This window comes from Vicia villosa, unplaced genomic scaffold, assembly GCF_029867415.1.
Source record: "Vicia villosa cultivar HV-30 ecotype Madison, WI unplaced genomic scaffold, Vvil1.0 ctg.001245F_1_1, whole genome shotgun sequence".
Classification (NCBI taxonomy): domain Eukaryota; kingdom Viridiplantae; phylum Streptophyta; class Magnoliopsida; order Fabales; family Fabaceae; genus Vicia; species Vicia villosa.
In genome coordinates, this window is record NW_026705548.1 from 367,413 (window position 1) to 390,115 (window position 22,703).

General features: G+C 33.8%; 3 protein-coding genes across 3 annotated transcripts; 2 read left to right on the forward strand and 1 right to left on the reverse strand.

Annotated features, from left to right (window-relative positions):
* Positions 1 to 4,511: 4,511 nt before the first annotated feature.
* On the forward strand, positions 4,512 to 8,523 carry LOC131634169 (uncharacterized). The gene is made up of 6 exons (XM_058904824.1): positions 4,512 to 5,277; positions 6,061 to 6,272; positions 6,382 to 6,664; positions 6,768 to 6,853; positions 6,937 to 7,028; positions 7,675 to 8,523. The coding sequence occupies exons 1-6, from the start codon at positions 4,948 to 4,950 to the stop codon at positions 7,902 to 7,904; spliced, it is 1,233 nt and encodes a 410-aa protein (XP_058760807.1). The 5' UTR covers positions 4,512 to 4,947; the 3' UTR covers positions 7,905 to 8,523.
* Positions 8,524 to 9,654: 1,131 nt separating this feature from the next.
* Positions 9,655 to 11,551, reverse strand: LOC131634174 (putative glutamine amidotransferase GAT1_2.1). Its single transcript, XM_058904830.1, has 4 exons — positions 11,461 to 11,551; positions 10,411 to 11,144; positions 10,109 to 10,315; positions 9,655 to 9,930 (listed from the first exon to the last, which is right to left on the reverse strand). Exons 1-4 carry the CDS (start codon positions 11,549 to 11,551, stop codon positions 9,655 to 9,657), a joined length of 1,308 nt encoding a protein of 435 aa, XP_058760813.1.
* A 4,036-nt stretch (positions 11,552 to 15,587) lies between these two features.
* On the forward strand, positions 15,588 to 17,674 carry LOC131634156 (uncharacterized). The gene is made up of 3 exons (XM_058904811.1): positions 15,588 to 15,826; positions 15,918 to 16,123; positions 17,094 to 17,674. Exons 1-3 carry the CDS (start codon positions 15,734 to 15,736, stop codon positions 17,374 to 17,376), a joined length of 582 nt encoding a protein of 193 aa, XP_058760794.1. The 5' UTR covers positions 15,588 to 15,733; the 3' UTR covers positions 17,377 to 17,674.
* Positions 17,675 to 22,703: the final 5,029 nt, after the last annotated feature.

Here is a 22,703-nt window from a genome sequence, read left to right on the forward strand (position 1 = left end):
AGTACTAATTGAGCAGGCAGAGAATATTATGGAAGGAACATGGTAACATAAGGAAAATTCGGTACTTAACTCTAAAGGTTTAAGTCTACTATCCCAAAATATGTTACCTTGACATAAGTCACGTTACAACATTGAAAAGACCTCAAAAGTGTGTGTTTAAATATGACTTTACTTGACTTCGTTAGAAATTTTGCAAAATCATGGTAAAATCAGGTTAAATACTTATGACTTTAGAATTATTTGGATTAAAGCAGGGAACGAACATGTTAATAAGAAATAAAAAGGTGATCTTCATTGGTAAGGATAAGCATTTTGTTTTGTTGAAAATTTCCAGTTTACAAGCAAGTTACTTGAGGGCAAGTAACATAGTAAGTTTGGGGTTGTGATGACACTCTATCATTACTAATTGGTATGAGTGTTTTTTATGAAATCACTAAACTTTCGAGCAAAAAAGGAGCTAAAAAGACGAAGAAGTGAAAAAAATAGCCAAATGAAAAAATAATGAGGACATAGATGTATTTTAAAGAGAAGCAATAAAAAAGGAAGATTTATCCCTCATATTCTCGCGACGGCTATGCTCTCATCGTGGACAGGATGTAAAAGTATCGCGATCGCAATACACGCCACTATGGCCGCGATGGAACTAAAACCCGACACGCTTTTACAACTTTATATATAAAAGAAAGGCTACTTTTTGGGGGTTATGATTTTGATCCAAGAAAGTGACGACAAAGGATTTTCCAGTACGAATTTTAGGAGCTTCGTAGCCATTGGAGACATATTTCTTCATTGATTATTTAACTATGAGTAGCGATTTTTTTCTTGATTAGGTCTTAGGAGATGAACTTGATTGTACTCTATTGGATCATATGATTGTTCGATCTTATTTTAATGTTTTGAATTTATAATTATTATTCGATTGCTTTTATACCTAATGCTCAAAACATAACAAACCTAAAACACAACCCATAAGCGAATAAATCCATGAACTAAAACAACAAATTCCAATACACATGAATTGAGAAAACCTCGGCGAACCAAATCGCCTGCCATACCTAGACCCACTACCGTATTGTCGCCATCGGCTCATCAGTCAACCTCTCACCATGCTGACTCCAATGTAAGCCTCACATTATGCTATGTCATCTCCGTCGACTTCCAAGCACATTGTTACTTAAGATTTTAAGGTATAATTCAACATGCAGACAAAAAATAAATATAGCACCAAAAACAAATACTTATGCATAAAAACCCAACAATGGTACTAAAATTTGTAGCAAATAAATTAATTATAGTACTTGTATAATGAAATTAGATTAAAATAATCCATGGATTTCAAATTTTATTTTATAAAATAAATAATAATCTATTTGATCCTTAAAATCATTGAAAAATAGAGAATTACAAAGAAAAGGAAAAATAAATTGGAAAAGAAAACATACCGGAAAAAATACTTATTAAAACCAAACCAAATCAAACAGTAAATCAGGAACTCTATTAGTTTCCACCATTTCCAATATCACATTCATATCATGAAGGTGAAAAAAACAAAAGAAGGGGGGTTGAATTGTGTTAGTTTTTCGTTTCTTTTCTAAAACTCTCTTATCAGATTTTGAACACAAGGTCTATAATTTGATACAAATATGACTTTTTTCCGGCGGATAAAATAAGTTCAGAGTTAAAGAGTCAAGGAAATAGAGATACAAGCAATATATCCTGGTTCCTCCCACAAATAATGAGTAGTCCAGTCCTCTTGGACTTCCAAGGAATTTCACTATAATCGCAATAGATTACAAAGGCTCAAGCACACAAGCAAGAGACTTTCGATGCTCAAACACACAAGTAAGAGGCTTCTAATGCTCAAGCACACAAGCAAGATACTTCAGATGCTCAAGCACACAAGCAAGATACTTCTAACAATCTAAATATTAGATGAAAGATTGTTTTAATATTACACTTGATATACAATCAGAGGTGTAAGAAGAATGCAGCACAAAAGACTCCTAAGACTTAAGAATTTATAAGATAAACAAGTGTTAATAAATTATAAGTTAAACTTGTGTTTTTTATTTGACGGGATAACAACTCTTTGTTTGTCAATAGTTTGTTGTTTGTTTCTTTAAGTCTTTAGATCCTTATATATAGAGACACAAAATAGTTGTTGGAGATGACTTCTTGCATAAGTGAGTCTTTGAGAAGCTTGGATCATAGACATTGGGATGTTGCTTAATATGGTTAATGCCTGGCTAAGGACATTTGAAATATTTTGCTTTAAAATGAATTATTCATTCCATCCATGCTGTCTGTGCAATTTTTTGTTTGGTTCTACATGTGACCAAAAGAAGATAAAATGACCTTTGAGTCTGATAGTGATTTTCAGAGTCTTCTTGATCCTAGCGTTGACTAGCTTCAGAGTCTGAGTCTTTAAAGTCTGGATCTTTAGAACTTGAATTTCTTTAGAGCTCGTCTTCAGAAGTTAACCTCTTTCAGAGTCCGATGCTCGTGTTTTGATCCTTTAGATTCAAGATCTTCAAGCTTCTCTTTAATGTTTAATTTTTGGTTCTAGAACTTAGTTTCCACGCATAAATTTTAGTTTATGGTCCTGCACACTTGAACATAAGTTAGTATATCCAACTGTTCTTTAAATGCTTTGTTATCATCAAAATCTTAGGGATGTAGTAGAAACCAATTTTGTTCAAACATATCAGTCATCATTGCAACTTCACTATCCCCGCCCAACATCCCAAAGCATTACAACAAAAATTAATGAAATTGAAATAAAACATTATAAAATCACAATATAATAAAATCCTAAATTGTAAAACTAAAAAAAAAACCAAATACATACTTGAATTTTTTTATTAACAATCACACAAAAATATCTGATCATGTGCACAACATTAAGATACTCCAATTAAAAGATCTAAAACTTTGATTAAGAAGAGACAAAAAATCATGAATATTCCAAATGCCAAAATTCAAAATAAATCTAAATTGTAAATATTGAAAATGTTAGTTTATGGCTTAATGAAATGAAAACTTGAAGCTATTCACGATTCTGATTATCTTGTTGTGAATCAGAGATGAAAAGTTGCATGAAAGTTATGAAAAAGTAAAAAAGATGAATAAAGTAGTTTTTGAAAATTTAAAATTATATTAAAAAAAAGAGAGAGAAATAGAGGAAAAAATATCTCCAACTAAACACTCAAAATTGTCCAATTTCCAAATAAAATTAAAATATGATTTAAACTAAAGCATTAAGGTTGTCTCACCTAAACGCAGAAAAAAAATCATATATCATCCTCACATTCCCCGTCTCAACAATTTTTGTTCTCTTTTCATCTTTGATTGAACTCATATTTTCTCTATCTTCAATACATTCTAAAAAAACAAACTCAAATCAACAAAAGTACTTATTTAAAAATACAAAGAAAACAAAGTAACATTATTAAAAAAATAAAAAAAAAATTTATTGGAATAAAAAAAATTACCTTTTGAAGAAGTTGAGGGAAATGGACTTCCTTACAATGGGAAGAATATAAACTTTATACGAAGAAGAAAAGAGTCCAATTTACTCTAACATCATGACTCTCCATGCTATCAATATGCATGCGATGCTTTTCTCTCCTAACCATAAATTGCCGTTCACTACCCTATTTCTCCTTCTTTCTCCTCTTGTCTTCCCTTTTCCTTTTTTCGTTCTCCTTCTTTTTTATTTCTTTTCTCCTCTAATTATGTTTTCTTTTATCGATCTACCCATATCACTTCTCCCTCTTTCTTTTCTACCTTACTAACCTAATTATGCGAATGACCATGCTTTTCTTTTATTTGACTTGAATTAAAAAACAATACTGATAGAGACAGATAAATCATAAAAAACATGATTAATAATTGATAAAATATATATTATGTTAATTACCAAACATGTCAAATAATAGTGTAATATTGTAAAATTAAAAGTACATTTTAGAAAGATAGGAGACATTTTGGATCTTAAATAGTTAGTTGATGTAGTATTTTGTTTTTTAAATTTATCTCACTATTTCTCAATTTTAGTTAGTATAGTTCCTAATTTCCATAAAACTATTAAAAATAAATTTAAAAAATAATTTATTCACAAAAAAAATGGTGAGGAGAAACAAAGAATAAAATAAAAAAGAAAAAGAAGATGAAAAATGGAGCACAAGTAGAAAGAGAGGGAAGTTTAAAATTTTGAGATTTTTAAAATGGAGAGAAACATGAAAAAATTGGCGTGAGTTGAAATTTAAAAACAGAAGAAAGAAGAGAGAGAAAAGCAAAATCTAGAATTTTAAATTATAAAGAATCATCCTTATCATCCCAAAAATGATGATATGTCAAAACAAGAATATAAGTGTGATAGATTTAAATTTAAATTTAAAATAGAAATAATAAACAAAAGTTATTAAAAAAAAAAACCAATATTAATAACGATAACATAATAAATAAAACATTAAAACGTTTAGTTCGTGGTTGGCCTTCAACGACAGGGAACTAGTTCGTCTTCAATCCAATCTCCTTTTTTTCCTTCTTTCCTTTATTTATTGTTTCTTTTACTCTTCATTTCCCCGTTTATGAAATTACCCATTTACCCTTCGTCCCTACCCTTTCTACCTCCACTCTCCAACATAAACCAGATCCATTTTCTGACTCTCTCCACGTTCCCCCTTTTTATTTAACTCAAACACTCACTTCGCTTTTTCCGATTCAACTCTAATAACCCTTTTCAACAAAAACCCCAATTTCCACAAACCCTAAATTCTCAATCTCAATCTTAATTTCAATTTCCATAGATCCTCTTCTTCTTCTTCGTTTCTATCGAAATTTGTAATAGCTTCATCCGTTGACTACACTCGAGGTTTTTGGAATACCCATTTAAGAAAGTTCCGTTTTTGATTTCTGGGTCTTATTTTTTTCGCACCCTTAGGAATGTTGGGTACTAGCATCAACTTTTCGCGTGGTCGTGGTGAGGATCGGTTTTACAATCCGCCGCAAGCTCGCCGGTTGTTACACACGGCGGAGAATGAGAGGATTCGGAGAGCTCACAGCGATGTGACGGTTAGTCGGTCGGTGGTGAGAGAGAAATCGGTGGATTCGGTTGACAAGGAGAAGAAACGTGAGAGTAACCGGGTTGGGTCTGAAGAGACCAAGAAAGTAGCTGCTGTGAGTTCGTGTGAAACGGAGGTGAAGCGGTTGAGTAACTTGGAGAGGTTTTTGAAATCGGTTACGCCGTCTGTGCATGCTCAGCATCTTTCTAAGGTTGTTTTTTTTTTTTTTTTTTCTATTTTAGTTACTAGAGCTTATTTAATGCTTTCTTATTAAAACTGTTTTTAGTTGATTTAGTATGTTTAATTGTTGGAATAACTGAAGTTTTGTTTTAATGTCTGTGTTTTTGTTTGTGACCGATGCATTGAATGAGGGAGGGAAACACTAAGCACATGGATAATGAATTTTAATAAATTAATACTATGACATAAAGTTAAGCTTTCTGTTAGGGTGTAATGGCAACACATGGCTTTGAGAAATCAATGAATGGATAACTGTTATGGCTCTGGTTCATCATCTGGCAGCTCCTATATGTAGAGTCAAATCGGCTTTCATCGGTTGTAATGGTTATCTGTTTGATAAATCTTCGAGTCAGGCCGTGACTGGTCAGGCAAAGCTAGTTTTTACTTATGTGCGATAAATAGAAAGTATTATATAGTGCAGTTTTTATGGAAGATAATCATATTTAATACATTATTAAATGTTATATGTTAATTAAAAGTTTTAAAATGCTAGTGATATTTGTCTAAAGTTTTTTTTTTGCTTGTAAAATCAATCAAATTAAATACTATAACAATACAAATAAGCACTAGTTTACTTGATTATTATTGTGATGTTTTTGTCTGCATTTTAATAGGAGTCCAAAAGGCAATTTTTGATAGAGAATATTAATGACATTTATGAGTTTCTTTAATAGAAAATGTGATTAGGGAATTGTATGGTAAATAGATGTGAAGATTTGTTGTTCTTTTTTTGATTGTAAGTTGGATACTGCAGAGGAACACGAGAGGCTTTAGGACGTGCAGTGAGGAGGTTCCACCTTACTTTGTTCTTGGTGATTTATGGGAATCATTCAGGGAGTGGAGTGCTTATGGGGCTGGAGTGCCGCTTGTATTAAATGATAAAGATAGTGTTGTTCAATACTATGTTCCTTATCTTTCTGGGATTCAAATTTATGCCCAGACTGCCAAGCCACATGTAAAGTCTAGGTATATTGCTTACTCTGGCCCTGTTTGAAAGATTGATTTTGGTGAATATTCATTCTAAGGAGCAACCCATAATACCATATTAATATATTATTGTTTTGTTCTGTCACAGGCAACTAGGTGAGGATAGTGACAGTGATTTCAGGGACTCAAGTAGTGATGGTAGCAGTGATTGTGAACCTGCTAGAGGATATAGGGAACAAAGGAATCTTCCCCATCTCTCGGATGACTTATTATCTCATTGGATGGGTGGATTATCTGTGAGAAATCAGCATACTCTTCCGCAAGATGGCTTTTCTAGTGATGATGGTGAATCTGTCAATTCTCAGGGCTACTTGCTATTTGAGTATCTTGAACGGGACACTCCTTATGGCCGCGAACCTTTGGCTGATAAGGTGTGATAACTCACTGACTCTACATTGCCAAATCTATGGCTGTTTCTTATTTCCATAACTTTGTTTAGCTTTTGATTAATTTCCATTTTTTTTTGGTGGATAGATGATGGACCTTGCTTTTCGTTTCCCTCAACTGCTGACACTTAGAAGTTGTGATATACTATCATCAAGTTGGATATCTGTAGCATGGTATTTTTCTTTATTCATGTACTTTAACATTCTACTTAAACATATGCACATGGGACTGACCTGGTTCTATATTCGGTTTGTAGGTATCCTATATACCGAATCCCAATGGGTCAGACATTAAAAGATCTTGATGCGTGCTTTCTGACATACCATTCTCTTTCTACACCTGTGGGAGGTAGGATGGATTTTCCTTCGTTTTAGGTGTTTGATTTTGCTTTATAACATCGTTTGAGAAATGATGATAACAGAGCCGTCTATTACTTTACAATTTACACGAGTATTTTTTATTTAAATGAATGAATTTCTTACTTCGATTGGCATTTTGTATTAGGCTTTTAGCGATAAGGCTCAGTATGATAGACAACTTAATTAAGCACTTATAGCAGAAACACTTGTGTATAAGCTAGATCAACAACGATTAGCTTATTTTGATACTTACTTAATGTCACAATGTGTCATCTTTGCTTTCGGTAGCAAGTTATTGGCCAAGGTGACCTCTTTTTAATTTTGAATCATAAATGTTATCAAAAGTTTTGTAAATCGTGATGTTTTTTCCACATGTTTACAATTATGAAAATCAGAATTTCATTTTCCAATACCCCATTGTGTTGACTGTTCTTTCTCATCTACCATAAAGACTTGTTGTGTTCTATCATGGCTGATGTTTCTATTTAAGCTTACACTGCCAGCTATAAGTGCTTAATTTATTTCCATGGTTAAATCATTGCAAGATGCTACAATTGTATGTGATGATAACCAGTTGTCTAATTCATGTTTTGCTTCAATTGCCTTAATGGAACAAATATTGTTCTCCTTTTCAGGTTCACAAAGAGTGCAGCCTCCTGTACCATCACATCCAACTGAGATGGATGGTGTCCCAAAAATATCTTTACCTGTTTTTGGTCTCGCCTCATACAAGTTCAAGGGACCCCTGTGGACTCCAAGTGGTGGATACGAGCGCCAGTTATCCAACTCTCTTTTACAGAATGCTGATAAATGGTTAAGACTGCTTCAGGTCAGTCACCCAGATTTCCTGTTTTTCAGCCGTTGATTGCGTGAACACGGTTCACGCATGTAACTGCTTAAGAATTGGTCCTGCATCCTCCCCCGGCCCAATTCTTAGATGTTGTACTTTATGAAATCAGAATTAATCACCTTTTTGACATGAAGGAAAAAAGAAAAGGTATAAAAGATGTTAAGCTCTCTCCTCTGTAACTTTCTGCTGTAATAAGCAAAAGAATCAGAAAGAGTAAAAGTCGAAATAAAAGAAGCAAAGCTCTAGACAAGCAGCGGTTTGTAAGGGTGTTTCAGAATGTGTTGTTGATGGTGGATGTACAAATTTAAGAGAAGCTTCACGAGTGGTGGCTGATGTTTGTTGTGAGGTTGTTTTGTTTTGCTAACATCGACGAGCCCTACATCGATTGTTTCTTCTTTTCTAAATATATCTATGTCGGTATGGTTTTGTTGAACAGAACAGGCTGCTTTTTTATGTCCTGATGATCACCATTATAGGGAGGATCTTTAAATATGTTGGGGGTAATTTTACTCTAATGCATATGGTGTTGCTGTTAAGTGTTATGTAACTCATGCTTTGAATTGCCCCAAATTTGTATCTGAATTACCATAGTTATGTTTTGTTAGCTGCAATACTAGTAGAATTTTTTGGTTGAGTTTTGATATCAATTAAGGGAAAATAAATTCAAATTATAATTATAAAATGTTATAATAGACATACTATGTAATGATAAATTATTAAATGGATTTAGTGAAATTATTAAATGGATTTAATGCTGTCACAATATCTCGTGATGTAGTATTGGATTTTTGTATGATAAATCAAGTTTTTCCTCAATTATTTTCTATTCTGTCAACAAGGTCTAGATGGAGACTTTTCACCATATTCATGGCATATACCTCTAAATTCGTGATTCCTTTAGGCTATGTTTGGGAGTTTGGAGGGGAAGGGAGGGGAGGACTTTGGAAAATAGGAGGAATTGGGTGAAAAGAATAAATAGATTTTGGGTAGGAGGATTTTGGAGGGTTTGAGTTTATTCGTAACACCAAAAACCCCATAAAATGAGGGAACTCAAAAATTGTATTGAAGGAGGGTTTTGGAGGGTTTTGAAGGGCTTACATAAATTTTCGATATATCTTTTAGGTTGTTATACTATTTTGAAAATTAAAAATTTAGTAATGATAATAACTCTTTTATCATTCTAAACAAATTCATTTTTTCAAAAAATATCAAATATTTTTCTACATTTTTTTAAAATTGTTTTTGGAAGTCTTTCCCTCCCCTCCAAACTCCCAAACATAGCCTTTATTGACTTGTTTGACACATAATATCTACAATTGAGGGAGGCTGTGTTTCTCATATGCTTGAGGGAGGCTGCTATGAGTGTTTCTCATATGCTTGTGGTCATATTTTTTATTCTTGTGTGCAAGTTACTTATTTTTTTATTAATGGGAAGAGTACAAGAAAACAAAAGGAACTACAATCTTAAAAACCGACAACTCTTAGAACATACACCTCAAATAACTCCAAAAATTTATAAATTGAGAAGATAAATCTCCAACGGGGTATAAAGTCCACAGTGCATTTTAATGGATATAATGGTTTGCTTACAAACTTGAAAGTCTATTTCTAGTTAGAAAAGAAAAAAAAATTCAGTATTTCACTAACTGACTAATGTAAATAAAACAAAAACATAATAGTGTCCCTTTCAAATTTGAAATGGAGAAAAAACAAACCAAAAATGTATCAAAATTTTCTGCAGACTTATAATTCTACTACTTTACTGTCAACTTTCTTCTACAACTAGTTCATTCATACTTTCTTCTACAACTAGTTCATTCATCTTTCTGTCAATTGTCTCCGAACAAATCTGATGCATCAATCCATAAAAAGACACCAATTCTGTTAACTGTTCCACTGACATATTTGACATCATGTTCCTAGCAGCTTTCTCCCTCATCTGATTCATTTTCATTTTTTGTGCATAACTCGAACCGTTTCTATATGTTGCCCCAACCTGCTTTAGCCTATTCTCCTGCTGCAAACTCAGTGCTGTACTTGCCTGTAAAACCAAACATTATCACAAAGATAAATTGAGTTTATACTAGCTAGTCTCTAAAGTATATAAAATTTGGCAATACAGTCCGTGGTACTGGTAGTAAGATGTTACGAACCGACATGACGGGTTTTGTTATACTTTAGCGACATAATCCATGTAAAGAGTAGAGCTTTTGAGTAACCTGTAGAAAGTCTGCTCCTGGTTTAAGTTCAGAACTTTGGCTTACATCGACATGAGAATCGGACTTATACATGTCTCTAGCGACTGAAAAACTTTTCACAATCTGTTTTCTCTTTTGCTCAAGTTCCTCGTTTAGCTTCGGAGACTTGGGGACAAGTATTGAGCTGCTAAGTTTTTTCTCATAAGCTACTACAGCTTTTGCAAACTCCTATTTCACAAACAGCAACAGAAATCCTTCAATTTTATTTCTTATAGAAATTCCACATGCATTGCGAAAAGTGTAAGAACAAAAAGTGTATATACCTGATAAGCCATACTGCATCCAGGATAATCAAATTCATCACTGTCATGGTTCCTCATTCTCTCTGGATGAAACTGAAGTCCCATGATAAACTTTCCATCTTCAGGACTATAATTATCAGGATCGTAAAATCCTTCAATCAAACCATCTGGAGCAAATGCCATTGGAACAAATCTTTCTGCCAGTCGCTTAACACCTTGGTGGTGGTAACTATTCACCATGATCTCCATTTTCTCATCCACAAAAGAATCTTTAAACCAATCATGCAAAGGGGTGTTCTCGATAACATTTATCGAATGCCGATGTCCATCATAATTTAGATAGTCCATGTGAACCACTCTTTGAAACTCATGGTTTTTCTCCCCTATCTCTCTTTCTATATCTTGGTAAAGTGTGCCTCCACATGAAACATTCAGAATTTGAGAGCCTCTGCATATACCCAAATAAGGTATATTTCTTTCAAGACAGAGTTTTGCAAGCCTTAGCTCAATGGAGTCTTTCTCTTTATCAATGGCAGCATCACTGGGGTGAAGCTCCCTTATAGCTTCAAGCTCTTCAGGTGTAAGTCCACAAAGTTCAGGATCATCATAATGAGAGGGATCAATATCCTCACCTTCACAAAGAAGAACACCATGGATAGGCTCAAAGCTTTCTAAGAGAGTGTGAATTCCACTGACTCTAGGGACAATGATTGGAACAGCTCCATATCTTACAATCAGATCAAGATGATACTCACCTGTTCAATTCGGTGTACTATACTAGTTAGAATTTATTCAATACAATAGTTGTTTGCTTAACTAAAGAGAATAATCCCTCAAATTTAGAAGAGTTAAATATGTAAAGACGATGGTTAAGCCGAAATAAATCTCTTATATATTTTTTAAGAGGTAGTTACGTAATGTCTTTATGACACAAAAATGATGAACAAAGAATTAAAAGTATAGAGCGTTACATTTAACAAATTCAAATATTAGTAACAAGAAAGCACATGCATGACCTAACAGGTACAAATTGTAACAATAACTACAAATAAAGTGAGTAAGAAATCTTACCAACAAAATCTACAAATTTGTTCTTGCGAATAGTACGTCGAGAAACGATGAGAACCCTTGGCAAAAGCAATGAGAGATCAGAGGTAGCCATGGCAATTGAGTTTGAGATTCGATGCACAAAAACAACAACAACGTGGAAACTGTGATTTTTTTTATCAAATTAAGAGAAATCGGAAAATCTCATGTATATAGAAAAAGAGAAAAATCAGAAGGGAAATTTCAAATAAGGTAAAAAAAATAATGATATTAATTGCACAATATCTGAAAAATCAGTGATAGATAGAACATTTAGAATTGATTTTCTTTTTCAAAATTGATTTACGCGCAATTTGTTCTTAAGTATAACAACCCAAGAGGAGTAACGTTTGTGTGTTAATTGAGATTGAGGAATGCAATTGCTAATGGTTCATTGTTGTGTTTTTGTGATTGTGTATTCCTAAAATGTAAATGGATCTTAGCTGAATTAATTTTCTGTTTTTCAATTGCAATTGTTATGATTTGGTATGAAAATATTTCGTGTCAAGATACGAAAATGAAGGATCAGTCAATTACTAAATGACCACAAAGGATGGGATGATTAAACCTAAAGATTTATCTATTTTTTACAATATCAGTGTGCATCCTTAATTCTCATTTATTGTTTTTAATGTGTAAATGAATATTTACTATTTACTATAATATTTTATTTTCTTTCAATTTGATTTAATTTTAAAAAAAAAATTTAGATACAATTTCTAAGTGAGTTTCTTCCTATTTTCCAATTAAATATGACAAGTATATTTTCTTAATATCTATCATTTAAAAAGTGAAAATAGAAAAAAATTATACACTTAGGCTCTGTTTGGGAAGACCTCTTTTCGAGCTTATAGCTTATGTCTTATGTCTTATAAGCTCGTATGATAATTTAGACCCGTTTGGTAACGATCTTTTCATCACGAGCTTATAGCTTATTTTACTAACTTATAGTTTATTTTCCAGACGCTATTTCAAATAGCGTTTTAGCTTATGTCTTATAGCTTATTATTTTTTCTTCCTTTTTTATCTTTATTATTTTAAATAAAATCCATTTTTAACCCTTAAAATTTATTTTAATTTAAAATAAAATAATTATATATTAAATATCTTTTATGTCATTTTACATTTATAAGTTAATTTAACCGCTAATTTTACCAAACACTTCAGTTAACTTATAAGCTATCAGTCTCAACCATCCGCTATAAGCTATAAGTCATCAGTCATCAGCCATCAGTCATAAGCTATAAGCTGTCAGCTAACTTATCAGTCAACTGCTATTTTTACCAAACAGACCCTTATAATATTTTCATTGAAAAATAATAAGAATCTCACTTAAAATTGTATCTAAATTTTTTTCTTTACAAAAAAGAAATTAGTTCCCATAATTTTTTTTGGTTATTTTCCTTATTTTAAAAAGCACTTATGAAATACCTACAAGAAATAACATCATGGTTACATTTTATTGAACAACTGTGTAAATGCAATGTGGATATTCATTAATTCTTAATTTTAATTTTTAAAATAAAAAAATCATATTTATGAGTTCATTCGGGGTGTGTTTGTTTCAATTTAAAAATAACATTTCTTAAAATTCTATTCCATTTCCATTATTATTATTATTATTATTATTATTTAAAATAATATTTCTATTCAAGTGTTTGATAACAACTAAAAAGTTTATAATCTTTATTTAAAAGAATAAATTAAATAAATATGTGAGTAGTTGTGGGGAGTTATAATTATAATTATTCTCGTGAAAATATTTGATTCTTACCCTTTAAATTTTGGAATAAAAATAAAAGAATTATATATAAATAAAGTTTATGAGGATAAAATATGCCTCGAAATAATTCTTTTAAAGTTAAATCAAACATGAGAATGTTGTATTTCGATGACCATATTTCCAAAAATATTTTTCACAACCTTGAAACAAACACATTCTCATTCATTTCTTAAATTTATTCAATTTTTTTGTAGTTCAAAATAATAAAGAATTAAGAATGAAAAAATTCTATTCATTTTTACGATAAAGATGAAAAATGTTCTATTATATTTACAAAGGGATAAAGATGAAAAATGTTCTAGTATATTTAAAAAGGCCCCCTGAAAGGCCTTGCAGGGAGTTGTCCAATGATAGGCGGTGTGATATATCATCCTCGTTAGTTTCTTATTTGCCTTTTTATTGAAACACCTGTTGATTTATTAAAACAACGGGAGTGGCATATCTCTACCTATAACGGTACAAGAGAGGAAGTCAAGAAAAGAGAGTCATGTTCTTTAGAGTAATAAGATAAATAACTATAAATTTTCTATGCTCCTATGAGAGAAAATGTTATTACTGCTTTTTTGGAGCCTAAGATTCAGCCTCAAGAGATTCTTATAAATACTTCAACCCTAAGGTTCAGAAGGAATTCAATTTACTCTGAAAACATCATATACAAAATTTCTCATCATTGTTATGAGAGCTTGCTCTAACATCACAATAACCTTAAAGTCCTCTAGCAACCATACACAATTGTGTATTGTCGCTCATTGTATTATTAACAATACAATTAGCGTCTGTCATGGAGTCTGGTAAAACGAATTTGGGCCACCAGTACATTAGACAGTCATAATGCTAGTCACATCTTCCACCCATATTCAACATGGTAAACAAGAAAGTAGCAACTCTGACCAACACTAGTACAATGAAAGAATATGGCAGAGTTGCCCTACCATGGACGACTTACGTCATTAGAGTAAAATATTGAAGGACAATGTCCTTCACTTCCAGCAGCGTCAGCAGGAGGCTGAACCTCTTGAGAAGACTGAAATCCTAGACCCAACCTCTCTCTAATGTGATTTGGGAACGCCAGTACTAGAGAATTTCAAGTCGCCTTCATTGGTCAAGTTTGATGGGCACAACAACCCATATGAGTATGTCATATCTGTCAACACACAGATGGAAATTGATGGAGCTTCTTGTGGATTAAGAATGCGCAGCGAGACTTGGGTCGAGGAAGAGGAAGGGGTCAGTAATGGCATTTTCGATCAGTTCAGCGAGATGGAAGGGGTTACCATTGGCGTTAGCTTCATTGTTGTTGTTGGCCATGATGATCGGTAAATTGATTGAAATTGCTTTGGTCTTGTGCTAAGAGAAGACGAGGGAGCAAATAGTTTCCCATTGACGACACCACTAATCTTACCTAATTAGAATGGATTGTCTTGGCCTGCAACTTGTTAAACTTCAGAAAATGGAGGATGTATCTATAAGGTACTCCGATGCCAAAGTGAGAACGATATAAAAATGAACGATATAATAAATAAAATATGAAAAAATTAAGCTCTAAAATTTACATAAATAAATATAGAGAGATGAATGAATTTTTGTATTATTTGAACTTTAGTTATGTTGCTATACCTGTTTTCATCTTTCTCTTGATTGTTTTATTTTCCATTATTCAACCACTAGCTTCTAGACGAGCACTCACGTGCTTGTATGTCCGATTTTTCAATGCTCGTCTGAGAAAATATAAACAATATTTTTGTTTAAATTTAATTTTAAAAAACATATCAAGTGGAAGTTATTAGTAGGAAATTATGAGGAAGTTAATAATAGTAGTTAAAATGAAAGTTATTATGTAAATTACACAATAAAGTAAGGGTAAAAATGATAGAAAAATAGATTACACCGGAACAAAGTATTTCTTTTATATATATATATATATATATATATATATATATATATATATATATATATATATATATATATATATATATATATATATATATATATATATATATAATGAATGAAGAGAGAGAATTTTTTATTTATTTAAAGTTTTTAGCAAAAATATTAAAATTTTTATTATTACACTTTAAAAAGAAATAAATAAATTTATAAATAATCAATTACGGATATTTTTTTATTTGTTGCTTAATATATACATATATCCCATTGTGAGAAGTTTTTTATTTTATTTTATGCTACAATATTTTGGCAGTATAAAGAAAAAGAAGGAAAAAGAAAAAGCTAACGGATAGAAAGAAAAAAAAGAGGACAAAGAACACAGAAGTGGGAATAGAAACTAAAAAGGAAAAAAATAAATAAAATAAAATTTGACTGATATTTTTACTTAACAAAACCGAAAGCCAGCGGACAGTACACACACTAGTCCGTAGTAGTCACCGCTAGACAGTGAAGTGAGTGACTCTGAAAGAAAAAGAAAAGGATTACTTTACTTGGTTGTTGAATTGAATCAAATTGAAGACCAAAATCATGGCCGTTTCAATTACCCTCATAGTAGCCATCATTTCTCTCCATCTCTTAGCTTTCGTTTTCGCCATCGGCGCCGAACGACGTCGTAGTCTGGTAATCCCTATCTCCCGTTAATTCACACCACTGCTTTTGATTTTTTTTTTTTTTTTGTATTTCTTTCTCGAATCTCGTTATTCTTTTTCAGGCCAAAGTGGTTCCCGATGAGTACGACGACCGATCTTTCTGTGTTTACACCACCGACGCTTCCACCATCTACGGTCTCGCCGCCTGCTCTCTAATTCTCCTCAGTCAAGCTATCCTTTATGTTGTTACTAGATGTCTATGCTGCGGTAAAGGTCTTGTTTCCGGTTGTTCCACTACTTGTGCGGTTATCTTCTTCGTTCTCTCATGGTAACTTTCCAATTATCACAACTTTTGTTTAAAAAACCCTATCTCTTTTATTTGTTCGAGTTTTTAGTGTGAGTTAGTGAATACAAAAGTTAAAAAAAAAAAAAATTTAGTAAACAAATTAACTTGAGCTATATTTCACTTTGTTTTGATTGTTTACTTTGCAATTAAAAATGGATTGTCCAGTTAAGACAGCTCAATTGGTAGTTATGCAGAGATATCAGACTGCTGGGGCGCGGTTCAAATCTGCAAGATCCCATTTATGCACCTTTAATATTGGCGGTCGTTAGATTGAGATCAGATACTATATATTCCAAGAGTTAGAGATAAAATTTCTTAGTTAGTTGATACTAGAGACAAAGTTAGTCGGTTAAGCTATGTTTGGATTGACGGAATGAAATAACGTTATGGGTAAAAAGATGAAGGAATGAAGCACGACATGATGAAATGTATTTCATCCAATTCCATAACTTACTCGAATTTTTCTTCCTTCTGACTTGGATGGAATAACATTTTTGTTACATTCCATCCTAAAATATCCAAACAATAGAATGAGATATACATGTCACTCTATTTCACTCCATTCCACTCCGGTAGTTAATGTTAATTTGTCTCTAATATGGTGTTGTCGATGGCGGAGAGCCAAAATCCCGCCATACAGGCCGCTTTGCGACGCTGTTATTGCGTATTATGGCGGAAAAACCCGCAATAGCGCCGATATTTACCATTGCGGCGAGCCCAAAAACCGCCATGTATATCCGCCATAGCGGCCATGGCAGGGCAATTTGATAACATTGCTCTAATGTCAAATAACTAATTAACCTTGTCCATAAGTAACTTACTATTTTCATCTCTAGTATCAAGTTTGAAGTTTTAGTTTATAAAAGATATGAAAATCTGTTTTGAACTCAGTTCATAAGGCCTAGATATGTGTCCATAACGATGATTTTTATTATTGTTGCGGTAAAATCAGGCTTGGTTTTTTGGGAGCAGAGGCGTGCTTGTTAGCAGGATCTGCGCGGAATGCATACCACACAAAATACCAAGGGTATTTTACAAAGCATGACTTGTCTTGCGCCACTCTTCGCAAGGGTGTGTTTGCTGCTGGGGCTGCCTTGACCTTGTTCTCTATGGTGGTTTCCATTTTGTACTATTGGGCACACTCTAAGGCTGATACTGGCTTCTGGGAGAAGCACCGAAATGAAGGTATTGGATTGGCCACACAGAATCATGGTCCTGAATCTGATAAGCCCTGAAGATTTACCACTTTCAATGCTACGGGTTGTTAATTTACACAGTTTTGGGGGGTTTATTTTGTTGGATAAGGTATTTTGGATGTAAAGGAAGGAACAATGTGATATTTATGCTGTAATAGCAGAATGCTTGAAACAATATATATATATAGATAAATAGATGGTAATGGTATGGTGGAGGTTCAGTATATTCTAGTTTCCACAATGAAAGTGTTGCTTTTGATGAAACAAAATCATTTGCATTAGTGCATAGAATGCTTGCATTATTGTGATAAAAATGTGCTTGATACCTTTAGTAAAATTACAATACTAGCCTTATTTCTAGCTGAGTTTTCTCCTTTCCAGAAAGAATGATCAATTTACTAGTCTCTTGATGCAACAGCATTGTTCATTATTTTGTTGTGTGGCTGTAGCTGGATACTTGTAATTAATCTTTCTCTTCAATACTATCTTGTTATTTGTATTTTGTGCTACCTGTCCCCCATCAAATTATCTTGGATTATATGATTTTTCGATTGCTAAAATTTAAATATTTCGGAATTGGGGCCATTTGATTTTTTTTCTTAAAAATTGGTGCTTATCATGGGGTCATATTTAATTTTAAATGTTTTCAGTTCTTTTCATGTATTAACTTCTTGAAATTCATGATTTTTTTTCCTTCTGTTGATAAGGATGGTTGTGAGATTACTCAAGTTAATTCACCCAAGTTAATTAAATTCCATTTTTATTTAATAATTGTTAGGAGTATGTTTGAGTATTTTCTGCTATCATTATCATGGTCACTACTCACTACTCACTAGTACTACTTTGCTATTTACTCATATCCTATTCCCGCAATTGAAAGATATTACATAAAGCAACGTGATAATTGATCGAACATACAATTTTTATTTTTGATGTTGATATAAACCTACCCTTTAATGAAATAGATGGATAGCTACTGGCATGATACAAGTGACGAATAAACTTCAACAATGGTTTGAAAAAGGTGGTGGACATTATAAAAACTCAATATAGAGACTCTAAAATGTCCTTATTTAAAAGAGCTTATTATACACAAAATCATTTTATTAGAGACATTTCATTTTAATCTCTGGATAAATCATACGCATTGTCAGTGTATGTAAATGTGTTTCTTTACAATAGGGTGAGTTCAGATTTTAAAATTCAAACAAATTTTTGGACAGATTTTTCACACTTAGACAATAAATTTAAATAAATTTTATATTATGAGTCATTTATCAATCAATCTCAATCATACATATTTGTCATTCAATAATAAAATCAAATATTTGAACAAGACGTTGATAAACCATACATCACTGTTCATAAAATATAACAAATCTTAATACAAAATTTCAAAATGTTAATATCAAAATACAAAGTAAAAGACAACTACTACGTATATCTGACACTCATGTTCATCCTATGTCTCATGTACAAAATACATGTCGTGCATGTGCTAAGATGTCTAGTAGAGTGACCATATAGAAACTACATTCATGAAACTCGCATCTAGCTATGACCTCTTTCCCTATAGCCACAATACAATGATATATCAACAACACATCCACGACATGGTCCACCCTAGCCTGCTCACCTTATAGTATATCTTGATGTGCTGACATCGGGGGATCTCTTTTTGCATCTAATGTAATCTAAGGATACGAAACTCTATAAAATCATTGGATATAAACGTATTCCATATTTCATGGACGAGGAATTGGCATACGACACACATCCTCTTGAATCAGATGCTCATAGTACTCAATAAATATCTCATCAATATCTTTATGAAGGATAGTGGCATGAGCAGCAACTGCGATGTCTCTAAGTATACGCTGCAGATACCCGAACTACCGCATTACTTGCCCAAGTATATGAGGGTACATAAGTCAAGACCCACAAGTCAACCATAAAGAGTAAAAGATTTCTCCTTCAAGGATCGTGCCTCACAGTGTTCACCGTACGACGTGAAACATATATCATCCTGCACGATGCAGTCATGAGAAACTTAGAACGACTCGATCATTGGATTCTCCTTGAGTGGGATAATCGAATAGGCACATGACAATTCCTCAGAGTAGTCTTCAACATAATCCCAATCGGAGAGACATGAAAAATACTGGTGGATCCGTGTTTGAAAATGGTTAAGATGAAATACCAGTAAGAGTGTAACACAGGTATAATGCTATTAATATCAGTAAGGATGTAAAAATATTATTGTAAATAGACAATTGTTTGTTGTCATCTGTCTCATATTCCATAAACTAGCTTCAACTAACTTGGAGTAGAGGTAAACCAAACAAGTTGTCCTTAGCTGTACTCATGAATCTCTTCAAGTTAGGGATGGCAAACAGACCCAAACCCGCGGGGCCCACCCGCACCCGAACCCGAGTCAACGGGTGAAAACCCTAGTTGACTGGGTTTGGGTGCCACCCGATATTTCGGGTGTGGGTTTGGGTAGTGTGAAACCCGCGCCCGAAACCCGAAATCACACCCGAATATATATATATATATATATATATATATATATATATATATATATTAAATATAATATATTATATAATATATATATATATATATTATATATATATATATATATTATATAATATATTATATATAATATATATATATAATATTATATAATATATATATATATATATATATATATATATATATATTATGGAAAGTTGTAAGAAAATTGTAGGAAAAATATATTTTATGTATTTTGTTGCGGGTTTGGGTTTGGGTGAAAAAACTCGAACCCAACGGGTGTGGGCGTGGGTGTTATTTTGTCACCCGAATAGCTTTTGGGTTTGGGTTTGGGTTCGGGTTCGGGTGGTAATTTCGGGTGCGGGTTTGGGTAGTATAAAACCCGCACCCGCGGGCACCCGTTGCCATCCCTACTTCAAGTCAATGAAGTATTTAATGTAAACAATATCGACATAAGTCACACTTTTGTCCACAAATATGCACATTTTGATCAAAACCATGAAGTGTGACCTCGATGCACATGCTCTATGATATACAACCTGTGTATCATCACCTACAACATCCATAACTACAATCAGGTGGTTTTCATACAGCTTCATCAGGAATGAAAATCTAGCATGACATTCTCTAGTGTCATATCACCGATCAGAAGATGAAATAATGAGGTCTGTGCGTGCTATCACTTACAACAAACTATGGTTAATATAACTGATCGTACCTGATCAGAAGAATCGTCAAGGCAGCAGAATCTGGCTTGGAGAGCAAGATGGGGAGGGGGTACCTGCAAGGTTCTCCGATGCTTAAGTTAGTAGCTATCAGAGAATGAGGGTTGAGAGTGAATAGAATAGAATACCTGACCCTCTGGTGAGAGAGGGTATTTATAGCCCCCAGCGCTGGGCCAAGGTTTCCTAATTGGGCCAAATCTAATTGGAGGCCCACGTGCTAGGAAACTGCCAGAACGTCCTTGTGCTAGGGCTGAGTCAGCAGGTGACCCACGTTCTGGATGATCATAGCGTAGGGTTCGAAGGTGGTTGACCGAATCTCCCGCTGCGTGACGCGTGGTCTTCGCGCGTGGATAGCTCCTTGACGGTTACCCAGTAAATGGGCCCAATGAATTGGGCCTGCTCGGCTAGTGAGAGAAGCTGGGCCTGCTCGGCCCAAGCCAGAACAGGAGCCCCCCAAGTCATTAGTCTTGTGAGAGTGATGACTTTAGCCAAGAGGCTGGCCGAGCAAGAGTACGGATGTTGGTCGTTGTCGCGGGCGAAAAATCGTTTTGTTCCTCTTTTTTGTGGATGAGACACCTGATGCCTTCTTTGGGCTCGAGTGCTCAAAAAAATGATTTTTCTTTTGTACGGACCAAACTTTTTATTATTTCCAAAGGAGGAAAAGGAAAAAAGCTGCAATAACCTAAAAGTGGGGGGAGAGATCTTTGGGTAAGAGGGTTGGTTATACGAAGGGAAGGTATTAGCACCCAACGTATCTATAGTACTCTATAGGTTTCTTTGCTTTGTTTTTCATTCCATTCTTGTTGAGAGGTTCTTGTGAAATAGGTGGGACCTAAGGTGTTTGTTTGATTATGCTCGCAAAGATCATCGCGATCCTCTGCATACATATCCCTTAGAGGGAATCAGAGCATCTGTAGCTCGGGGTCTACGGGTGCTAAGGTTTGAATGGTTTTTTTTGTTTTGTTTTGCTCGCCAAGGATCGACCTTGTGCCTACGTATTCTCAAAGGGATGTTGAGAAAGTCAGAGCAATCGTAGTTCCCACTTATGCTAGTGGAAGCAAAGGAAAATAGACAAATGTCGTCTAAATGCTAGATGTATTTAATCTATATCATCACATACATCTGTTTGTTTTTGTTTAAAAATCTTTTCATTATAAGCCCGGGGCCATGCCACTTAGGGTGCTTAGAATGATAAAGATGTTTTTGTTTGTTTAACCAGCCTTGTGGCAAAAGTTTCAATGAAGTCAGCCTTGTGACAAAAACTTTGATTAATCAGCCAGCCTTGTGGCAAAAGTTTCAATGAAGTCAGCCTTGTGACAAAAACTTTGATTAATCATCCAGTACGGTGGTAAAACAGTTTGATTGATTAGCCAGCCTTGTGGCAAAAAAGTTTGATTGATTAGCCAGCCTTGTGGCAAAAAAAGTTTGATTGATTAGCCAGCCTTGTGGCAAAAAAGTTTGATTTTGATTGATTGATTGTTTGTGATGATATAGAAGAGATACTCCTAGCATAGAGATGAAAAATGTCTAATCTCCTAGGGTATTTGTGTTTTGGATATTGGGGATGCTTATAAGAAGCCCGTGGGTCCTTGTACGAAGCCCAAGAGGAGGCTATCCGAGGGTCCTTGCATTGTAAGCCCAAGAGGAGGCTATGGGAGGGACAATCCAGGGTCCTTGCATTGTAAGCCCAAGAGGAGGCTATGGGAGGGTCACTCGTTTGTACAAAGCCCAAGGGGAGGCATGGTATAGTTGGTTTGAGCTCTTAGAGCGATTTCACCGGGAAACCATACTCTATGTCCTAACCTAAACTAGGGAGATTCTTTGCACAAAGCCCAATAGGAGGCTATGGGGAACCTAGTGTTGTACTAAGTTGAATAAGCATATAACACAATCACAAGTATGAACAAGTACGAACAAATATGAACAGTTATACATATATGACAAAGTGTGTGTATATAATGGAGTTTATGAAGGAAATATACCTGTAAGCATGATCCATTTGCATACACGGGGCTCGGGACTTATACTCGGGGAGAGGTCCACTTGAGTTTATTCAAAGCTATGTAAACAGGTATTTACAAAGGGGCTTGGGACTTATACCTACATGGA

Excerpts from the sequence above, each read along its gene's own strand:
- LOC131634169 (XM_058904824.1), top strand. The coding sequence starts at position 4,948 with ATGTTGGGTACTAGCATCAACTTTTCGCGTGGTCGTGGTGAGGATCGG. Across the intron at positions 5,278-6,060 it reads ATGCTCAGCATCTTTCTAAG|AGGAACACGAGAGGCTTTAG; the intron begins GTTGTTTTTTTT and ends TGGATACTGCAG. Across the intron at positions 7,029-7,674 it reads TCTTTCTACACCTGTGGGAG|GTTCACAAAGAGTGCAGCCT; the intron begins GTAGGATGGATT and ends TCTCCTTTTCAG.
- LOC131634156 (XM_058904811.1), top strand. The coding sequence starts at position 15,734 with ATGGCCGTTTCAATTACCCTCATAGTAGCCATCATTTCTCTCCATCTC. Across the intron at positions 15,827-15,917 it reads CCGAACGACGTCGTAGTCTG|GCCAAAGTGGTTCCCGATGA; the intron begins GTAATCCCTATC and ends ATTCTTTTTCAG. Across the intron at positions 16,124-17,093 it reads ATCTTCTTCGTTCTCTCATG|GCTTGGTTTTTTGGGAGCAG; the intron begins GTAACTTTCCAA and ends CGGTAAAATCAG.
- LOC131634174 (XM_058904830.1), bottom strand. The coding sequence starts at position 11,551 with ATGGCTACCTCTGATCTCTCATTGCTTTTGCCAAGGGTTCTCATCGTT. Across the intron at positions 10,316-10,410 it reads GATGCAGTATGGCTTATCAG|GAGTTTGCAAAAGCTGTAGT; the intron begins GTATATACACTT and ends TTTGTGAAATAG. Across the intron at positions 9,931-10,108 it reads CAGGAGCAGACTTTCTACAG|GCAAGTACAGCACTGAGTTT; the intron begins GTTACTCAAAAG and ends TTGGTTTTACAG.